Genomic DNA, 18,205 nt, shown 5'->3' with positions numbered 1-18,205 from the left:
ATTTTTCCTCTGGGGTTTCTGAAACTTTAAGTGAAATCAAACAGAATCTTCCTTACCTGTGGTGAAAAAGTCCTTCAATAAGCTGAGGCTCTCGACAATCTTATCAAAGTCAGGTGCCAATTTTGCAAGGTCCTCTGAATTAGGAAGTGCTTTTCTAATTTTCTCTGGAGAAGATGGAAAAAAAAATTCACAAAATAAGAATTTCACTATTAAAACAATGATAAAATTTAAATAATCATCATGTATAAAGTTAAAATATTTTTCTATTTTCCTTCCTATTACAACTACAACTGCTACATGTATTTAAAACAATGCCTAGCTCTAAGAATATTCCATAAGCCATGAAATTTGTTTAAAAAGACTCACCAAATGTCTGCCTTATATGGACACTTTTGATCTATAAGTTAAATGCCTGGACTCAGAAGCACTATATTAACACTGTATTGGAATCAGAAGTATTTTTAAGGAGAAAGTCACAACAAAGAGGCCAAGAATCAAAAAAAAGAAAAAAAAAAAAGAGAGAAATGCCTCTTGTCACACCTGGCTCAAACTCAAAGAAAGTAATGAAAACTCAGTCCAAGTTCAAAAACAGAATTCCAATACTTTTGTCTGTCCTTTCACAGACTCTCAGAAAATTCACACTTGTTACTATTTGGAAATAACTAAGAGCCTAAGGCAAGCTGTGGTTTTATTTTTGCTAGCTTTATTTATAAAATGGTCAAGGTACATAGTTTTGATTACAAACACTCAATAATTTTGTCAAAGTTTGGTACAGCTTTACAGTATCTTCTCAATTAGGATGAGCTTTTCTTAATTTTCTCTGCAGAAGACCAAAGCACAAATATTCTCAAAATAGGAATATGTGTCAGCTATTATTCTAAGTGCTGTAAAAAGCATTCACCAGCTCAACCTTCATAGCAACCCTACAAAAAAGTTATCATCAACTCCACTTTACAGGGTGAGGAACTGAGGCACTGAGGTTAAGTATCTGGATGTGCACACAGAGCAAAGTGGGGAGTCAGGCTTCAAGCCTGGCCAGTCCAGCTTCAGGATCCAGACCTTCACGCCCACACTGCGGCACTCGCAAATTCATCAAGGTAAAAGGCTCTCCTCACGAACATCAGAAAAATACTGAAGGAGTGCTGCAAATTCCGGCAGGTTCCTCTGTCAATGCAGCACGGTTTTATCTTTGGGAAAATGATATCACTGAAGTACATAGATTAATTCCACTCCCATACACACTAAAGTTTTAGGAAAGTCTAAAAAAAGAGACTGAGGAAAATAATTTCACTCAAAAAAAATTTACTTAAATCACAACTTAATCTTGGCAATCAGAACTATCAAATACATTTTTTTTCTCACATACCTGTTACAGAACAAGGAGAACAGTGACTGTCTATGGGGAGAAATTACTACGCACACTAGCAGGCATTTAGGGACCTGGTTACAAAAAGTAGAAGTAACCAAGGGATCTAGTTAGCCAGTTAGGGGGGGTCACAGTGCATCTGTCCTGGGTAACAGCATACAACACTGAAAGTGACGTCTCGCAAGGCTGTTTAGCTGACAAATTTGTTAGGTAGCAAAAGATAAGAAACCAAAGTGTGTGTTCACTGTGGCTATATAATTTTTAAAAAGGAAACTAAAATGTTAACCACACACACAGACTAGCTACAATTAAAAGAAAATGTCCATAAGGATAATGGCGGCTATGTGAGAGTGATGGGCGAGGGTGTTATTTTCTTTTTCCTACCAATTTTTTTTGGGGGGATACTCTATTACTTTAATCATTCAAATAAAACTGCTACATAGTAAGCTCATGAGTGAAGAAACTATCTCAATAACACTATTTCTATTTCCCAAAGACACAAACAAGAAACGCGTTTTAATGTTGATTATACAAACCTAAATCGATATACTCGTCAATCTCCCATACAATGTCAGGCACAATCCATTTATAGTCACTCAGGTCAGGTATCATATCTTTCCACTGATCAAAAGTCTAAAAGAAAAGAAAGTGTGCCGATCAAATGTTCTGAATCTCAAACAAAAATAAAGAAAAACCACCTTAGTTTATCTAATCAAAACACGCTGATCTGTTAAGAACGATGCATTATGTTAAAAAATTTTAGAAACAAAGTAGCCTCAGCTCTTCTAAAAATAAATTAGCAGGCAAGCATATACAATATGTAAATCTTCCTTTATGAAATACAGAAAGTGTAAAAATTCAGAAGATAGTCTTATTTCAAACAGGTTTCATGATTTGGCTTTCAACAATACTGTGGAATAGAAGGCAAACTAGGGGTCAGGACACGTTGCCTTTGCTCCTGAAGCGGCCACAGAGTGGGAGTGCTGGCAAGCCACCTACTTTCCTGTCTGAGCTACTAAGTGGCACGCTGAAAATCAGATCCCGGTGACCGCACCCCAGCCCAGTGCTCCTTCCACTAGGCCGTTCTCATCATCTGTAAATATAACCAACATGCAAAGAGCATTTCCCTATTAGCACCATTGAAACAATATATACACGGTAGAGATACACAAGACATTCTTAAACATCTAATTACATTCTACTGTACTTAAAGAAAAGGGATTTGTGCTATAAAATCTTCAAATAATCATGCTAAAATAACCGAAAGAAGAGGGGAAATCAGACTCACCTTTTTGGCTGTATAGCCACCGCCAACAGCAGATCCTAGGATGAGATACCGCAGTTTTAAGAGTCTTGCAGCTAATCTGGCTGGCCAAAAATTCCTGCGTGGCTGGTAGCCATATTTAATTGGAGAAAGTTTCAATTTACGTAATGGAAGGTTAGTTAAAGAAGAGAACTGATGAAATGATGTCCTGAATTGGGGTCTTTGAAGCTTTAAGGTAGGATGATGAGAATGATAAATACTTCGTGAAACCAGATGCAGTTTTTGTAGCGGTAAAGTTCCTTGGACTCCAGAGCTACGTTTCACTAAGGAGTGGCACACCTCACTGAAAAAGAGAAGGAGCATGCGACCAAGATGAGACTGGGCAACAGTGCAAAGGAAACGGCAGAAGAAGAGCAATATCCCAAGAGAAAACACACACGTGTGCATGTGCCCAACCTGGTGTCCTAGCACACCTCACATCTCGAGGGCATTTAGCACGTGCCCCAGACCCTGCTGCAGCGTGGGCCGCCTCCTTGAGTCCTGCTCAAAGTCCTACAATGAAGACCCTCGTACTCCCTCCATTCTACCGACGAGGGGAAGGGGGCACGCACACATAAGTAACTTGCCCGCATCTACACTGATACAAGGATTCAAACTCACGCAGTGGGACTGCAGAGCCTGCCCTCCCGTTTGCTATCTGTGGGCTACAATCCCGATCCAGGGAATTGAAGCTGAAAAAGAAAAAGGGCGGAGACTTAATTTATTAACTGCTATTCACTGTCAGTAAAATCAGAAACAAAGTGAACGCAAACCTGCTTTTAAGCACAAAAATTCCAACAACTTGGGGATCCCTGGGTGGCGCAGTGGTTTAGCGCCTGCCTTTGACCCAGGGTGTGATCCTGGAGTCCCGGGATCGAGTCCCATGTCGGGCTCCCTGCATGGAGCCTGCTTCTCCCCCTGCCTGTGTCTCCACCTCTCTCTCTCTCTGTGTCTCTCTCATGAATAAATAAATAAAATCTTTAAGGAAAAAAAAAATTCCAGCAATTTAGAATAGCTCTTCTTTGGCCTGTCCCCTAGGTTTCGGGGTCCTGAGCTAGCCCAAGTTAAGGAAAAATCACGAATATATAAGGCCCCTGGCTGAAAGTTTTTGAGTAGAATAAGATTAATTAAGCAGTAATAAAAGAAGATACTAAGGGCCACGTGCTACAACCTGAACATGTGTCTCACCCAAATCTATATACGGAAGCCTAACTCCCAACATGACGTATCTGGCGGTAAGGCGTGGGGGGTAGTGTGCTTTCCGTGGGTCATGGACGCGGAGCCCCGGGCTGGGCCTGCGCCCGGGTACGGAGGCGAGCAGCACAGCTCTCTCCCTGCGTGTCACGGAGGACACGAAGTTGCCCCGCTATGGACCAGGACGCAAGTCGTCACCAGACCCCACGACGCCGGCACCTGCATCCAGGAGCTCGGCCTCGGGAACTGGGAGGACTGAGTGCCCACGGCCGGCGCCGTGCGCTCCTGGCGATCGGGGCAGCAACGAGGCACTCTGCATCAGCTGCGCAGGGGCAAGGAAGGTGCTGGAGGGAGGTGGCGGCTCGAGGACGGACGGGGGCAGACATGGGCACGAGGGCAAGGAGGACGGGGCACTCCTGAGCTTTCGGCGGGCACCAACGCTACCACCCAGGGACAGAAACCGAGCAAGGGCCAGATCGGGGGGGGGGGGGGGGGGGAGCCCACGGCTCCACGACATGCAGCTCAAAGGTCGTTCAGCTCCGTCCCGACAGCCGCTCAGTGTCTTGAGCCGGATGAACTTTGGTTCCTTTATCGTTTCACGGCTTACCTCTCTGCAACCAAGAGATATTACGACCTCCACAGCCTCAGTTTTTCAATCTGTTAAAATGGGGTAAGAGCTGCACCAGAGCTCCTGTCCGTGATCTCTAATTCGAGTACCCTGTCAGGCCACCTCGCCTTCCCTACGCCGCCTCTGAGCCCACTGGAACCACCAAGTCAGGGACACTTCTACCTTCCTCTACCTGTCAGTCTCCATCTCCCTACCTGCCCACTTAGCCACCTTCTAAGTTCCCCGATTCATAGTTGCAATGACTCTTTTGCAGATACCGTAAAGTCACTTGCCCTCTGGCTTTTTGTCACACTTGTCTGGCAAAATGCAAATCCTAGATGACCCTAACTATCATCTATGGCTGCAGCAAGGGAACGAAGCACTGCTGGGGAGAGCTGCAGCCGCTGGACGGACAGACATCTCACCTGGCCCCCCAGGGACACCCGACAATCTAACTTTATCAGCTCACCCTTCCCCCTTCTGCCAGGACCGTTTCAGATGCTCTCCACCCTCCTCCACGCTCCCACGTCTCCCCACACTGCCTACCATTCTCCAGAGAAAATGGAAGCATTAGAAGGAGACGCACCGTTGCCTCCCCATGGCGTCTGCACCCACCCTCCTCTAGCCCCCCCACCCAGGTTACAGTAAGTACTCCTCCTCCCTTCAAAGGCAAATCTTCCTCCATTTCCCCTGAATTCTTCCTGCCTTTTCAGGACTCACTAGTCAAGTATCTCTCTATTTAAAGAGACAAAAAAAAAAAAAAAAAGAAAAAAAAGCCCTGGTTCCCTGCTCTCGCTATTCTATTAAAAGCCAAACCAACCTGATTTCTGTTTGTATCACTTCAGTGAAACAGCCCTTACTGAGTGCCCTGACGCCTTCCAATGGGCGTGTGTTTTTTCAATTCTCATTTTTTCTCTCTCAGCAGTATCTGACACCCCCTCCTTGGAACTCCCTCTACACTGGCAGCAGCTAGCTTTACTCCTACTCACTGGCCACTCTTTTTCAGGCAGCTCCTCCCCAGCTACCTTTCTTTTTTTTTAAAGAGAGAAAAAGAGACAGAAAGAGAGCCCACAGCATGGAGGGTGGGGCAGAGGGTGAGAGAGAATCCCAAGCCGACTCCTGAGCGAGTGAGGAGCCCAATAGGGCCTTGATCCTAGGACCAGGAGATCTCCACCCCACTGGAAATCAAGAGTCAGATGCTCAACCAACTGAGCCACCCAGATGCCCCTCCCCAACTACTTTTTAAATGTTGGGAGTTGGGCAGCCCCGGTGGCTCAGCGGTTTAGCACCGTCTTCAGCCCAGGGCGTGATCCTGGAGACCCGAGATCAAGTCCCACGTCGGGCTCCCTGCATGGAGCCTGCTCCCCGCTCTGCCTGTGTCTCTGCCTCTCTCTCTGTCTCTCTCTCTCTCTCTCTGTCTCTGTCTCTCATGAATAGATAAATAAAATCTTAAAATAAAATGTTGGGAGTTCATGGGACTAGAAGTAAAGTCATTTCTCATCCTCCCACTCTTCCTGGACAATCTTATCCATGCCCATTTCCTCAATGAACATCTACATACCCAGGTTTCTCAAAACTTGTATGTCTAATACAAATGGTTAAGTTCCAGATCCTTGTGTCCAACTGCCTACTGAACGTCACTCCTTAGATAGCAAAAAAGTGTCCAAATCCATGGTATCTTTCTGTCTCCCCCCACCCCCGGGAAATGGCACAAATACCTGTCCAGGCGCATAAGCCACCAACTTGGGGCTCATCCTTGAAACCTTCCTCATCCTCAAGTGCTGTTACTTGTACCTGCAACATCCATCTTGAATCTTTGATTTCTTCCATCTTCTCTACCCCCGTTCCTTACCTGGATGCTGGAACAGTCTCAACTGAGGTGTTTTCCGCAGCACGACCAGGCCACTCTCCTGAAATGTAAATCTGATCGCTGTCACTCACCTGCATAAACCTCCTCAGTGTCTCCTCCTACCCTCCTCACTCAGGGCCTTGATACCCACTGTGCTTGCACAGACTCTTCTACCTACTTAACTCCCGTTACTCACAAATGGGTTCACCTCCGCATTCCCTCCTCTCCCGGAACCAACATGCTAATTCGAGGGCCCTGCTACAGTTCTTAGCTCCCCCATACTTTTTGTTCAATGCACATAAAATTGGTATTATGTAATAGTGTAATGATTGGATTTATGTAATAGTGTAATGATTGGATTAATATTTGTCTCTACCATAAACTGAAACCTTCATAAGGCCAGTGGAGTCTTGTCTGTCTTGCTTATTCTTGTATTTCTAAAGCCTAGTCCGGTGCTTCACAAGTAGTAGACAGTTAATACATTTACTGGATGAACATATGTTATTGGGGAGAAGAGCCAAAACAAAACAAAACAAAAAGTGAGAGAACCCAGCAATGACATAGAGTCAGTGCTCAGTAAATGTCATTTCAACATTAACTACACTAAATTCTACTAATGTATCAACGAATAGCTCTCTATCCCTTTTTGCTACCTATAGCAAAAAGTTGTTTGCTTTTATTAAAGAAAAAATGTATATATTAAATATATATATATATTCAAACAGATAAACTCCAGCCCCAAGTAGTCCTGTTGCTAAGATTCTAATACAAATTTTTTTAATTAAACATGTCTTTAAGAGTTTAATAAATGTTAAAAAGGAATTCAAAGAAATTAAAGCTGTAATTGTCGATTAACAAAATGAATAGCAACACTAGAAAATGTACTAAGGAAATTCTTGGGAACTTAGAACATAAAGAAAAATGGTAGAAACCGTGAGGAAAAAATTTACGTGACTCAGGGAAGTGGTATCCAAAGTGGGGATGTGTGTGGAATGCATTCCATAGGATACATAAAATGACTCTCTGGGATTCAGGAACAAAGTACCAAAGCTTCTAAAAAAAAGTACTTAAAAAAAAAAAAAGTTTTGTTTTTTTTTTTTGTATCTTATTCTTCAAATTATGTTAGGGTAGAATTACAATGTAGTACAGAGATACCATATATAATTTAAGAATAAGTGTGTATATACACATATTATGACACATGCTTACTTTAAAAAAAAAAACCATATGAGAAGTACAGATTGTATTTTGCAAATCATGGACATACAGGATCAATCTGAGAAGACCAGTTCTGTCTAACAGGAGTCTAAAAACAAAAAGAAGAGGAAAAGTGAAAGGAAGAAAATAAGTAAGAAAAACTTCCCAGAACTGAAGAAAAATATCTCTTTAACAGAAAGCCCCACTGAGTAACAAGCCAGATTTGGGGTGAAGGTGGAAGTGGGGGGGACCACACCTGGACAGAGCCTCGAGAAATTAAAGATAAGGCCAAGACCCTGAAAGCTTCCATGCAGAGAAAAACAGGATACCTACAAACACACAAACATCAGATTGTCCTGAGGGTCTGTATTAGTAACAAAGGATGCTGGGGGGGGGGGGGGGGGAATGTAGCAATGCCTTTACCGTTCTGAAGGAAGAGGATTTGCAATATAGACTTCTATACTTGGCCAAACTAAAAATCAGTGTGATGCACAGCAAACCACCGCCCCGTCACTCCCAGACTCACGTGCTCTCTGTCCTCTACCAACTCTTGACCTATACACCATTGCCTAATACGAATTCTTTTTTTCAACATATTCACACAAATACTTATTGCACCTAAATGAATGTTAGTCACTGATCTCCTTACATGTCAAAAACTGTTTTGACCCAACACGTCCGAGAACGGGACTCTAAACGTACTCCTTCATAGCAAACATACGGAAGAAACACAGCAAAGGACAAATTCTGGAGCTTGAGGCTCCTGACCTTCCACATCTCTACTTCTGCAGTAGCCGGACTGCGCTGTGCACAGAAACACTTCCAGGCTATGACTCTATGGGGTCCCTGGTAACATCAACGATTTAGCCCAACGGCACCCACCTGAATAGACGAGTACCAGGTACTGATCAGTCTGTTGTTAAGCTCAAATCTTAAAAGTTTTCCTCCATATCTCAATTGTTCCAATGAAGTGTGCTATTTCCTGCAAAGTCTCTTCCCTTTTTATTTAAGTAAAACTACATGATGTCTCTCCAGGAAACAGTGAGGGGTAGAAATAAAAAGGTAAAAAGTAATAATAATAATAATAATAATTTACTGCAGTATCAAGGGCTGTGGCTTTACTCAGAAACTCAAATTTAGGGCAGCCCCGGTGGCTCAGCGGTTTAGTGCCACCTTTGGCCCAGGGCCTGATCCTGGAGACCCGGGTTTGAGTCACACGTCAGGTTCCCTGCAGGGAGCCTGCTTCTCCCTCTGCCTCTGTCCTGCCTGTCTCTCTGTGTCTCTCATGAATAAATAAAATCTTTAAAAAAAAGAAAGAAAAGAAAAGAAACTCAAATTCTATAAAATGACAAATAATTATGCTGGGCAGCCTCAGTGGCTCAGTGGTGGAGCATCTGCCGTCAGCCCAGGGCGTGACCCTGGGGTCCCGGGATCCAGTCCCACGTAGGGCTCTGTGTGTGGAGCCTGCTTCTCCCTCTCTCTCTCTCTCTCTCTACCATGAATAAATAAAATCTTTAAAAAAAAAGAAATAAATAAACTCAAATTTCATAAAATGACAAATAATTATGCTGGGCAGCCTCAGTGGCTCAGTGGTGCAGCATCTGCCTTCAGCCCAGGGCGTGACCCCGGGGTCCTGGGATCGAGTCTCACGTCCGGCTCCCAGCACGGAGCCTGCTTCTCCCTCTCTCTCTCTCTACCATGAATAAATAAATAAAATCTTTAAAAAAAAAATAAATAAATAAATAAACTCAAATTCCATAAAATGACAAATAATTATGCTGGGCAGCCTCAGTGGCTCAGTGGTGCAGCATCTGCCTTCATCCCGGGTCGTGACCCTGGGGGTCCCGGGATCCAGTCCCACATCAGGCTCCCAGCACGGAGCCTGCTTCTCCCTCTGCCTGCGTCTCTCTCTCTCTACCATGAATAAATAAATAAAACCTTAAAAACAACAACAAAAAAAAACAATAACAATAATCATGCAATCATTCTGACTACGACTATTGGAGGTCGCCCGGTTCCAGATTCCGACTCAAACGAACCTTCATTAAAAAAAAAAAAAAAAAAAAAAAGTGCACTCCACTCCCTATGCAAAGCGTAAGTTACCTGCATCCCTCAAGCATCCCTTAAACAAGCTTCCGAAAGAAGTTCCAGGCAGGCGGCGGGAGGCGGATTCCGGAAAGGCAGGCCCTGCCGAGCTCCCCGGCTGCACAGGCACGCGCGGGAGGCCGCCGCGACGGGGAAGCCTGCAAGCGCCGGCGGCAGAGACGCGGCCCGCGCGGACGTAGCGGTGATGGGAATGCGACGGTGTGCACGTTTGCATCCTAATGCAAGGTGCAAAGAAAAAGGGTTTCTTTCTTTTTTTTTTTTTTTTTCATGCTCAGGACCAGGGCAGGCCCGGGCAGCACGGCGCAGCCAGGTCCCCGCTCGGCGCCGAGGGCCGCGGTGCAGCGGGGCCGCCGCCCGCGAGGTCCCCCGGGCTGGCTCGGGCAGACGCAGGGAGAGGAGCCCGGGCACCTGCCGCGGCGGCGGGGGCGGGGGCGGGGGCGGCGGCGGCAGGGACGCGAGGCGCGGAGGGGCCGGGGTCCCCGGGGCGGGGGGGGGAGGTCAGCCCAGCGCGGGCTCCGGCACGACGCGGCCTCCAAGCCCCGGGCGCAGGCCGGAGGCGGCGGGGACGCGGCGCGGCTTCCCGGGCGGGAGCCCGCACTTACCAGGCCACGGCGGCCCGCCGCAGTCGCCACATCCCGCCGGCGAGGACTTCCCGCGGGCGCTCGGCCGTCCGCCCCCGCCCGGCCCGGCTCCGGGCGCGACCGAGACGCAGCCGCCGGCAGCAAGGGCACCGAGCAGCCGCTGCGGGCCTCCCAATGGCGCGCCGACTTCCGGGGGCGCCCGCCCGGCACCCGTACGCCGTCCGGCAGGGACACGGGCCCCCGCGGCTGCTCCCGGGGCCGCGGCACAAACGGGCCGCGCCGGGCCTGCAGCGGAAACGGACACGGACACGGACGCCTTCCGCGGCGCACCGCTCTCCCGCGCGGCTTCCGGGACGGACCGAGGGGACCCGCGGCCGCGGGAGGGAGGGCGTCGGGCGGGGACGCGGGCGCCGACCCCCCCACCCCGGGCCGGTGAGCGACCCCGAGACGCGCAGGCGCAGGGGCGGGGCCGCGCTCGTCCGGCGCTGGCCGCGTCGTGGGAGCGGGAGCAGCGGGCGCCCGGCTCGGACCTTCCGCAGGTCAGACCGCGCGGGGGCGGGGTGGGGCGGGGCGGGGTCGGGTCGGGGTCGGGGTCGGGCCCGCAGTGCGGCTGCGCTGAGCCGGGCGTGGGCAGCGCCGTCAACTAGAGAACACAGTCCGCCCCTTCGTTCTTTCCGTTTGACATTTGCTCCCGCTGCCCTGTTGAAATGGTTCGTGTCAAAGCCCCCCCCCGCCCCTGGACCTCGGCGGGAGATGCTCCCTGTCCTCCCGGTGCTCCTCCCCCATCCCTGGGGGTCACGGGGGTCGGGTCTCAGATGCGCCCCCCGCCCGCCCCTGGACCTCGGCGGGAGATGCTCTCCGTCCTCCCGGTGCTCCTCCCCCATCCCTGGGGGTCACGTGGGTCGGGTCTCAGATGCACCCGCCCCGCCCCCCTCGCCCCTGGACCTCGGCGGGAGATGCTCTCCGTCCTCCTGGTGCTCCTCCCCCATCCCTGGGGGTCACGGGGGTCGGGTCTCAGATGCGCCCCCCGCCCGCCCCTGGACCTCGGCGGGAGATGCTCTCCGTCCTCCCGGTGCTTCTCCCCATCCCTGCGGGTCACGGGGGTCGGGTCTCAGATGCGCCCCCCGCCCGCCCCTGGACCTCGGCGGGAGATGCTCTCCGTCCTCCCGGTGCTCCTCCCCCATCCCTGGGGGTCACGGGGGTCGGGTCTCAGATGCGGGCCCGCCCCCCTGGACCTCGGCGGGAGGTGCTCTGCGTCCTCCCGGTGCTCCTCCCCCAACCCTGGGGGGTCGAGGGGGGGCTCGGGTCTCAGATGCGCCCCTTCCCGCCGCCTCCGCTCCGACCCCAGGCCATCGGAATCCGCTCTCGGACTCCAAACACGGTTCCCCCTGCACTCCGGTGTTTTACGAGGAAGCTGGGGAAAGCGATGTGACCCACAGAGGTGATGCAGTCGACGACTGGCCTGACCTGGACCAGAACCCAGGGGCCTGGCGCGCTCCTCCCCTCGAGGGCCCCCCCCTTCCTTTTCTCCCTTAATCGTCAGGACCCTGAATCTGTAACCTTCCATTCACAGCCGTTGGTCGTGAACTCCCCAGATGCCCCACTCTGGCCATCCATTCTCTTTATCATTTTTACTGCAGTGACTGTTTTTAATGGCAGGTGCGGACAGAAACTTGCTCAACTGACCTGTGCAAACTGTAGCTTTTCCCGGGACTGCAGAGTTGTGCAAAAATTCCTTGTTTGGGCAGCCGGGGTGGCTCCGCCGTGGAGCGCCTGCCTTGGGCCCAGGGTGTGACCAGGGGTCCCTCCAGGGAGCCTGCCTCTCCCTCTGCCTGTGTCTCTGTGTGTCTCTCATGAATAAATAGATAAAATCTTTAAAAGAATATTCCTTTGCTACTGTTACTTCTCAGTTGTTTTAGAAAACATTAGAGAAATCAAATAGTAGCAACCCCTTTCATATATGGGTTACCTTTACATTCCACAAACCCTTTTTTTTTTCTTACAATTCTACTCCTAGGTGCCTAGTCTACTGAATCATCCCCACATGTGCAGAAACACATGCGTGATGTTTATTTTTGCTTTGTATGAAAGAGTGAAGGATTGGAGTCAACATTGTTAAAAGACAAACTGAGGCATAATAAAAATTCTAAACATTTATGTGATCAAAATTGATTTGAATTAAGCAGCGCCAGAAGTGGTTAGGAGTGCTCCGCCACCCGGAGCAAAGGACAAGACTTCTATAGGGAAGACAGGGAAGCAAAGGCAAGGAAATCATTTGATTGGCTATAGCTTACCTGATTGCCTTATTTGAAAAAGTCTAGTTGACTGTGATTGGTTGCCTTAGATACTGCTTTCTTTCTTTCTTTTTTTATTTAAATGCAATTATACAACATATAGTAGTACATCCTTAGATTGAGATGTAGAGTTCAGTAATTCATCGACATTTTTTTTTAAGACTTTATTTATTTCGGGCAGCCCCGGTGGTGCAGCAGGTTTAGCGCCACCTGCAGCCTAGGGTGTGGTTCTGGAGACCCTGGATCGAGTCCCACATCAGGCTCTGTGCGTGGAGCCTGCTTCTCCCTCGGCCTGGGTCTCCGCCTCTCTCTCTCTGAAGAAATAAATGTCTCTCATGAAGAAATAAATAAAATCTGAGGCACCCAAGTGCCTGGGATTGAGCCCGATGCAGGACTCAATCCCAGGACCCCAAGGTGACTCCCTGACCCAGAGGCAGATGCTCAACCACTGAGCCACCCAGGCGTCCCCCTCCCCTCCCATCAGCATTGCTTTCTTAAGTTTTGGTTTACTTAGTAGGCTGCCAAGACATTAGAACCAAGTTGGTTCGTATATTCAGTCTATTCCCAACATAATCCCCGCAGACATATACTGTAGAAATTAAAATATTCGGGGATCCCTGGGTGGCTCAGCCGTTTGGCGCCTGCCTTTAGCCCGGGGCGCGATCCTGTAGTCCCAGGATCGAGTACCCTGTCCGGCTCCCGGCATGGAGCCTGCTTCTCCTTCTGCCTGTGTCTCTACCTGTCTCTCTCTATCATGAATAAATCTTTAAAAAAAAAAAAAAAAAAGAAATTAAAATATTCTAAAATTTAGATAGAAATGCAAAGTGCCTAGAATGTTCAAAACAACAAAACTAGAGTATTTATGGCCATCTGACTTCAAGACTTAGTATTATAATCAAGAGAGTATAGTATCAAAGTAAGAACAACTAACTCAAGAGCCCAAAATAGATGATTCAGAAATAGATCTCTGTGCAGTCAATCGGTTTTTGACAAAAGCACAAAGCAATTCAGTAAAGATAGAAATCTTTTTAAGAAATGATGCTAGAGGGATCCCTGGGTGGCGCAGCAGGTTTAGCGCCTGTCTTTGGCCCAGGGCGCGATCCTGGAGACCCAGAATCGAATCCCACGTCGGGCTCCCGGTGCATGGAGCCTGCTTCTCCCTCTGCCTGTGTCTCTACCTCCCTCTCTCTCTCTCTCTCTGTGACTATCATAAATAAATAAAAATTTAAAAAAAATGATGCTAGAGCAATTAGATATCTGTATGGAAAAATATACGTGCTATGCATAAAAGTTAGTATAAATTTATACCATATACAAAAATTACTATACATAAACAAAAATTTATATAAGCTGGGACATAGCCCTAAATGTAGAAGTGAAAACTATAAATCTCTTGAAGAAAATTAGAATATCTTTACAACTTGTAAGTAGACAAAGATTTTTTAGGTCGCAGAACATAATACCACAAAATTAAATTTGATAAATTGGATTTCATCAAACTAAAATACATCTCATCATGAAATAACAATGCTGAGAAAATTTAACAAACATCAAATTTGGGGAAAATATTTGTAGAATATTTATCTGACAACATGTGCATGTCTGGAATATATAAGAAATTCTTACAACTCAGTAGTAAGATAAACAACCTGCTATGCTTTGAATGTTTGTATCATTCCCCTGCCAGTCACATATTCATACGTTGAGATCCTAAGGCCCATTTTGTTGGAATTAGGGGCCTTTGGGGGGCCTTAAATTATGTGGAGGAGCCCTCATTAATGGGATTTGGCTCTTACAAGAGACCCCACATAGCTCCCTAACTTTTCCACTCTGAGGTTACAGCAAAAAGCCATTTATGAACCAGAAAGGAGGCTCTCGGCGGCCACAACAAGATCATGCTGGCACCTCGATCTTGGACTTCCCAGCTTCCAGCAATGTGAGAAATCTCTGTTCTTTATAAGCTACTCCATTTATGATATTTTGTTATAGGAGCCCAAATGGACTAAGACACAACCCGGTTAAAACTTCAAACAAACACTATACGGAGGAAGATAGATAGATAGATAATCTCCAAAGAACACATACAGTGCTCCGTGTTCTTAGTCAGCAAGGAAATGCAAATTAAGACGACAATGAGATACGACTATATCACTAAAACTGATGAGTACGAAAGGCACTAACCTTAAGAGACTGACAATACCAAGTTTGGTGAGCATGCGAGGCAGCCAGAGCTCTCAGGCACTGCTGATGGAAACGTAAAACAGTATGACTACTTTGGAAAAATATTTGACAATTTCTTACAATGTAAGACACACCCTTCCCCTTTGGTCTAGCAATTCTAGTCATTCAGATCCAAGAGAAATGAAAACATATGTGCACAAAAAGGCTCGTACAAAAATGTTCACGGCAGTTTTATTCACAATAGCCAAGAACTAGAACCAGCCAAATGTGTGTCAACAAGAAAGTGGATAAATTAATTTACACAAGGCAATACTCCTCAACGCCAAATAGGAAAGAACTGCTAGACGTGTAACAACATGACAGTCTAACAGACGTGCTGAAATCAGGAGGGGATGTTGCACTTATGGGGAACATGGGTGTCGGGAGTGGGAAAGGAACACCGGGGAACCTCTCGGGAAGATGGAAATGTTAGGAGTATGAGTTACTTGGATCAAGTATCTGTTCATTACAATGTGCAGCTAAGAAATGTGCGTGCCACGTTTCAGGTGAGCGTATGTGCATTTTACACACATCTCTAATTGAGGGGGAGGATCAAAGTGGGTGGAGATTAGAATGAGCAAGAATGACAAAATGTGGGTAATTATGGAAGCTGTATGGTAGGCACGTGAGGGCTCCACATACTTGTCTGTTCACTTTGTATGTATTGGAAAGTTTTCACCATTGTAGCTTTAACATGGGGACGCTTGGGTGCCTCAGTGGGTAAAGCATCTGCCTTCAGCCCAGGTCATGATCCCAGGGTCCTGGGGTCAAGCCCACATCAGGCTCCCTGCTCAGCGAGGAGCCTGCTCCTCCCTCTGCCCCTCCCCGCTCATGCTTTTCTGTCTCTCAAATAAATAAATGAATAACATCTCTTAAAAAAATAATAGTTTTAAAATGTATCACATAATGTGTGACGCAGGAAGTAACGTTGTAAAAAGGTAAAAATGATGCAGAAAGAAAAATAAGGTGGATTTGACAGAGATACAGTCTCGTGGGTGTGAGAAGGAGGAGCAGAGGACAAGTACAAAAGGCACTCAGCCCGTGTACTATGTGGAATTTGCTCCAGCTGTATTTGTTTCCTACTGGGCTGTAATAAACTACCCCAAATGTAATGGCTGAAAACAAACCTAATTCCTTGGTGTTCTCCAGGTAAGAAGTAAGAAATGAGTGTCACCGGGCTGAAAGCAGAATGCCGACAGGGTGGCGGCTTCCCTTTGGGGGGCTCTCAGGAAGAAGCTGGCTTCTGGCCATTTACAGCTCTGAGGCTGCGTGCATCCTGGGCTCCTGGCTCATTGCTCCCCTCGAGGCCAGCAATGGCTGATGACCTTGGGAACATCATACACCTTGGACGCCGACGCTCCTGAATCCCTCCTCCACACTTAGGGACCCTTGTGGTGTATTGGGCCCATCCAGGTAATCTAGGATGATCTTCGTATTTTAAAGTCAGCTGGCTGGAAACCTCAGTTGCATCTGCCTCCTTAAATCTCCCTTGCTTGGCAGCCCCGGTGGCCCAGCGGTTTAGCACTGCCTTTGGCCTGCAGTGTGATCCTGAAGACCTGGGATCGAGTCCCGCGTCAGGCTCCCTGCATGGAGCCTGCTTCTCCCTCTGCCCATGTCTCTGCCTCTCTCTCTCTCTCTCTCTCTCTCTCTCTCTCTGTCATGAATAAATAAATAAAAATTAAAAAAAAAATCTCCTTTGCCATATTCAAAGGTTCCAGGAATTTGGATGCAGACTTCTTTGTGGGAGGCATTATTTTGCCTGTCTTATAGCTCCATTTAAATTACTTTCAATGATGTCTCTCTGACACTAAACTAAGGAGAGAGAGAGAGAGACAAGTTTATGCAGCTCAGCCCCACGTGGAAATAGCTGTAGTTTTAAAATTGTGCCTCTAATCTTTGTTCTTTATATTTATTTATTTATTTATTTTTAGTTTTTTCTTTTTTAAGATTTTATTTATTTGAGACGACTAGAGGGAGAGCTGTGGGGTGGGCAGAGGGGCAGGGGGAAGCCGACTTCCTGCTGAGCCCACAGTCTGACGCGGGGCTCCATGTCGAGGACCGTGATCAGGACCTAGCTGCCCAGGCGCCCCAACTGTAATGACTTTCATACCTTTCTCTTTTTTCCTGCGATCTAAAAAGGAATCTCAAGTCTGCGTTCCATGTCACAAATTTCCTTTTCTGCAGTGGCGTTTTTGCCTCCTAAGCAGCTTCTGAAAGTTACTTTTGCATTGTGAATCTTGAAATATTTCCTTTACTTACCATTATCTTTCTGTGCCTACATCTTAAAGTTCAAGCTTTTTCATCCTATCAAAGATGCAGGATTGTTGCCTAAAATTTTTTCTTGCTCCTCGAATGAATAAACTCATAGGTGATAAACTCACAGACACAATCTTCCACTGGCCCTTCCTACTGTAATGACTACCGTGACTGCTGTTACCAGCCGACACCCACTTAATGTGCTGGGCGCCGTGTTAGCTTTCGTGTATAGTATCTCCTTCCATTCTTTCCTACGGTATTTTTTCACGGACTTCATCTTTTTCTTTCTTCCCTGCTCTTCCAAGGCCAGAGGGTTTACTTTGCTTTATTTAGCAAAGGATGTATTGACCAATGACTGTAAACTTTAAATCTGCTGCATGGGTCTTACCCTTAGTGGTTATTCCTCTGTGAATCTGGTTATAAATTTTTATATTTTTGTTGTGTTTTCACAGGTATTCTAGTAATTAGAAAAAAAACTGCACCAAGGACAGCTAACCAAATACCGTATTGGCTGAGAAAACATGGCTCCGGTGTAGATACTCAGACTGAAGACTGCTTCAGCTGTACACACCCCTGAGGTGAGGTAAGCTTTTAAATTGGATTTATGTTATTTTTCCAGACTTCTCTTTTCCTTTCCCCATTGAAAGCATAGGCAGCTTTTGTAATTTCCTTTGCCTCATGGATGTCAGTAGGAAAGAAGTGTGGGGAGGTCAAAGGTTCTTTTGGTAAAAGCTCTCTGTGAAAGCTTAAGTCTGTGCTAGGGTTTTGCTAGGAGCCCAGGAGGTTCCTGGAGGCCAGGAAGAGGAGAATGTTCTCACCTAACTACCATTCCCCGTACTTGGAAGAGATCCAGACCTCTGAGGATTCTCAGCCCCCCAGAAGATTCCACCCAGGCATGATCAGAAAAGCTGATCCATCAGATTCAAAAGGGTCATGAGGACTAGGAATTTGCGGGGCCCCAGAGGTTACTTATGACCACTAATTAGAAAAAGCGCTATTTTCTATGCATGTGGCTACCTATATCCAGTATATCCGTGTGGTGAAATAAGTATCTAGTAGCACAATACTGTGTATGTCTTTCCAGTTCCGCCTTCACTGACATCTGCTTGGTAGCTTGAAACTAGTTATGGTGGCAATATTTACCCCAGAAGTCAGCAAACTCTACCAGTCGAGGCTCCATGTATTATTTTGTTGATCATTGAGTCTTTTTCAAAAATATTTTATTGGGCAGC

At 47.0% G+C, this 18,205-nt stretch overlaps 1 protein-coding gene across 10 annotated transcripts in view; it reads right to left on the bottom strand.

Annotated features, from left to right (window-relative positions):
* Positions 1–10,378, bottom strand: part of OPA1 (OPA1 mitochondrial dynamin like GTPase) — an 86,605-nt gene extending 76,227 nt beyond the window's left edge. For 5 of the 10 annotated variants that reach the window (XM_038571319.1, XM_038571322.1, XM_038571318.1 and 2 more), the window contains exons 1-3: positions 2,655–2,973; positions 1,903–1,999; positions 57–164 (exon numbers count right to left, since the gene is read on the bottom strand). In XM_038571319.1, the coding sequence (XP_038427247.1) occupies positions 57–164; positions 1,903–1,978 (184 nt within the window). In that variant the 5' untranslated portion in view covers positions 1,979–1,999; positions 2,655–2,973. Of the gene's footprint in view, positions 1–56; positions 165–1,902; positions 2,000–2,654; positions 2,974–9,619; positions 9,772–10,224 lie in introns of those variants that run through there. The other 5 variants (XM_038571323.1, XM_038571327.1, XM_038571326.1 and 2 more) reach the window with 2 other exon arrangements.
* Positions 10,379–18,205: the final 7,827 nt, after the last annotated feature.

The sequence above is a fragment of the Canis lupus genome, chromosome 23, assembly GCF_011100685.1.
Source record: "Canis lupus familiaris isolate Mischka breed German Shepherd chromosome 23, alternate assembly UU_Cfam_GSD_1.0, whole genome shotgun sequence".
Lineage (NCBI taxonomy): Eukaryota > Metazoa > Chordata > Mammalia > Carnivora > Canidae > Canis > Canis lupus.
This window is presented reverse-complemented; position numbering and strand designations above follow the sequence as displayed.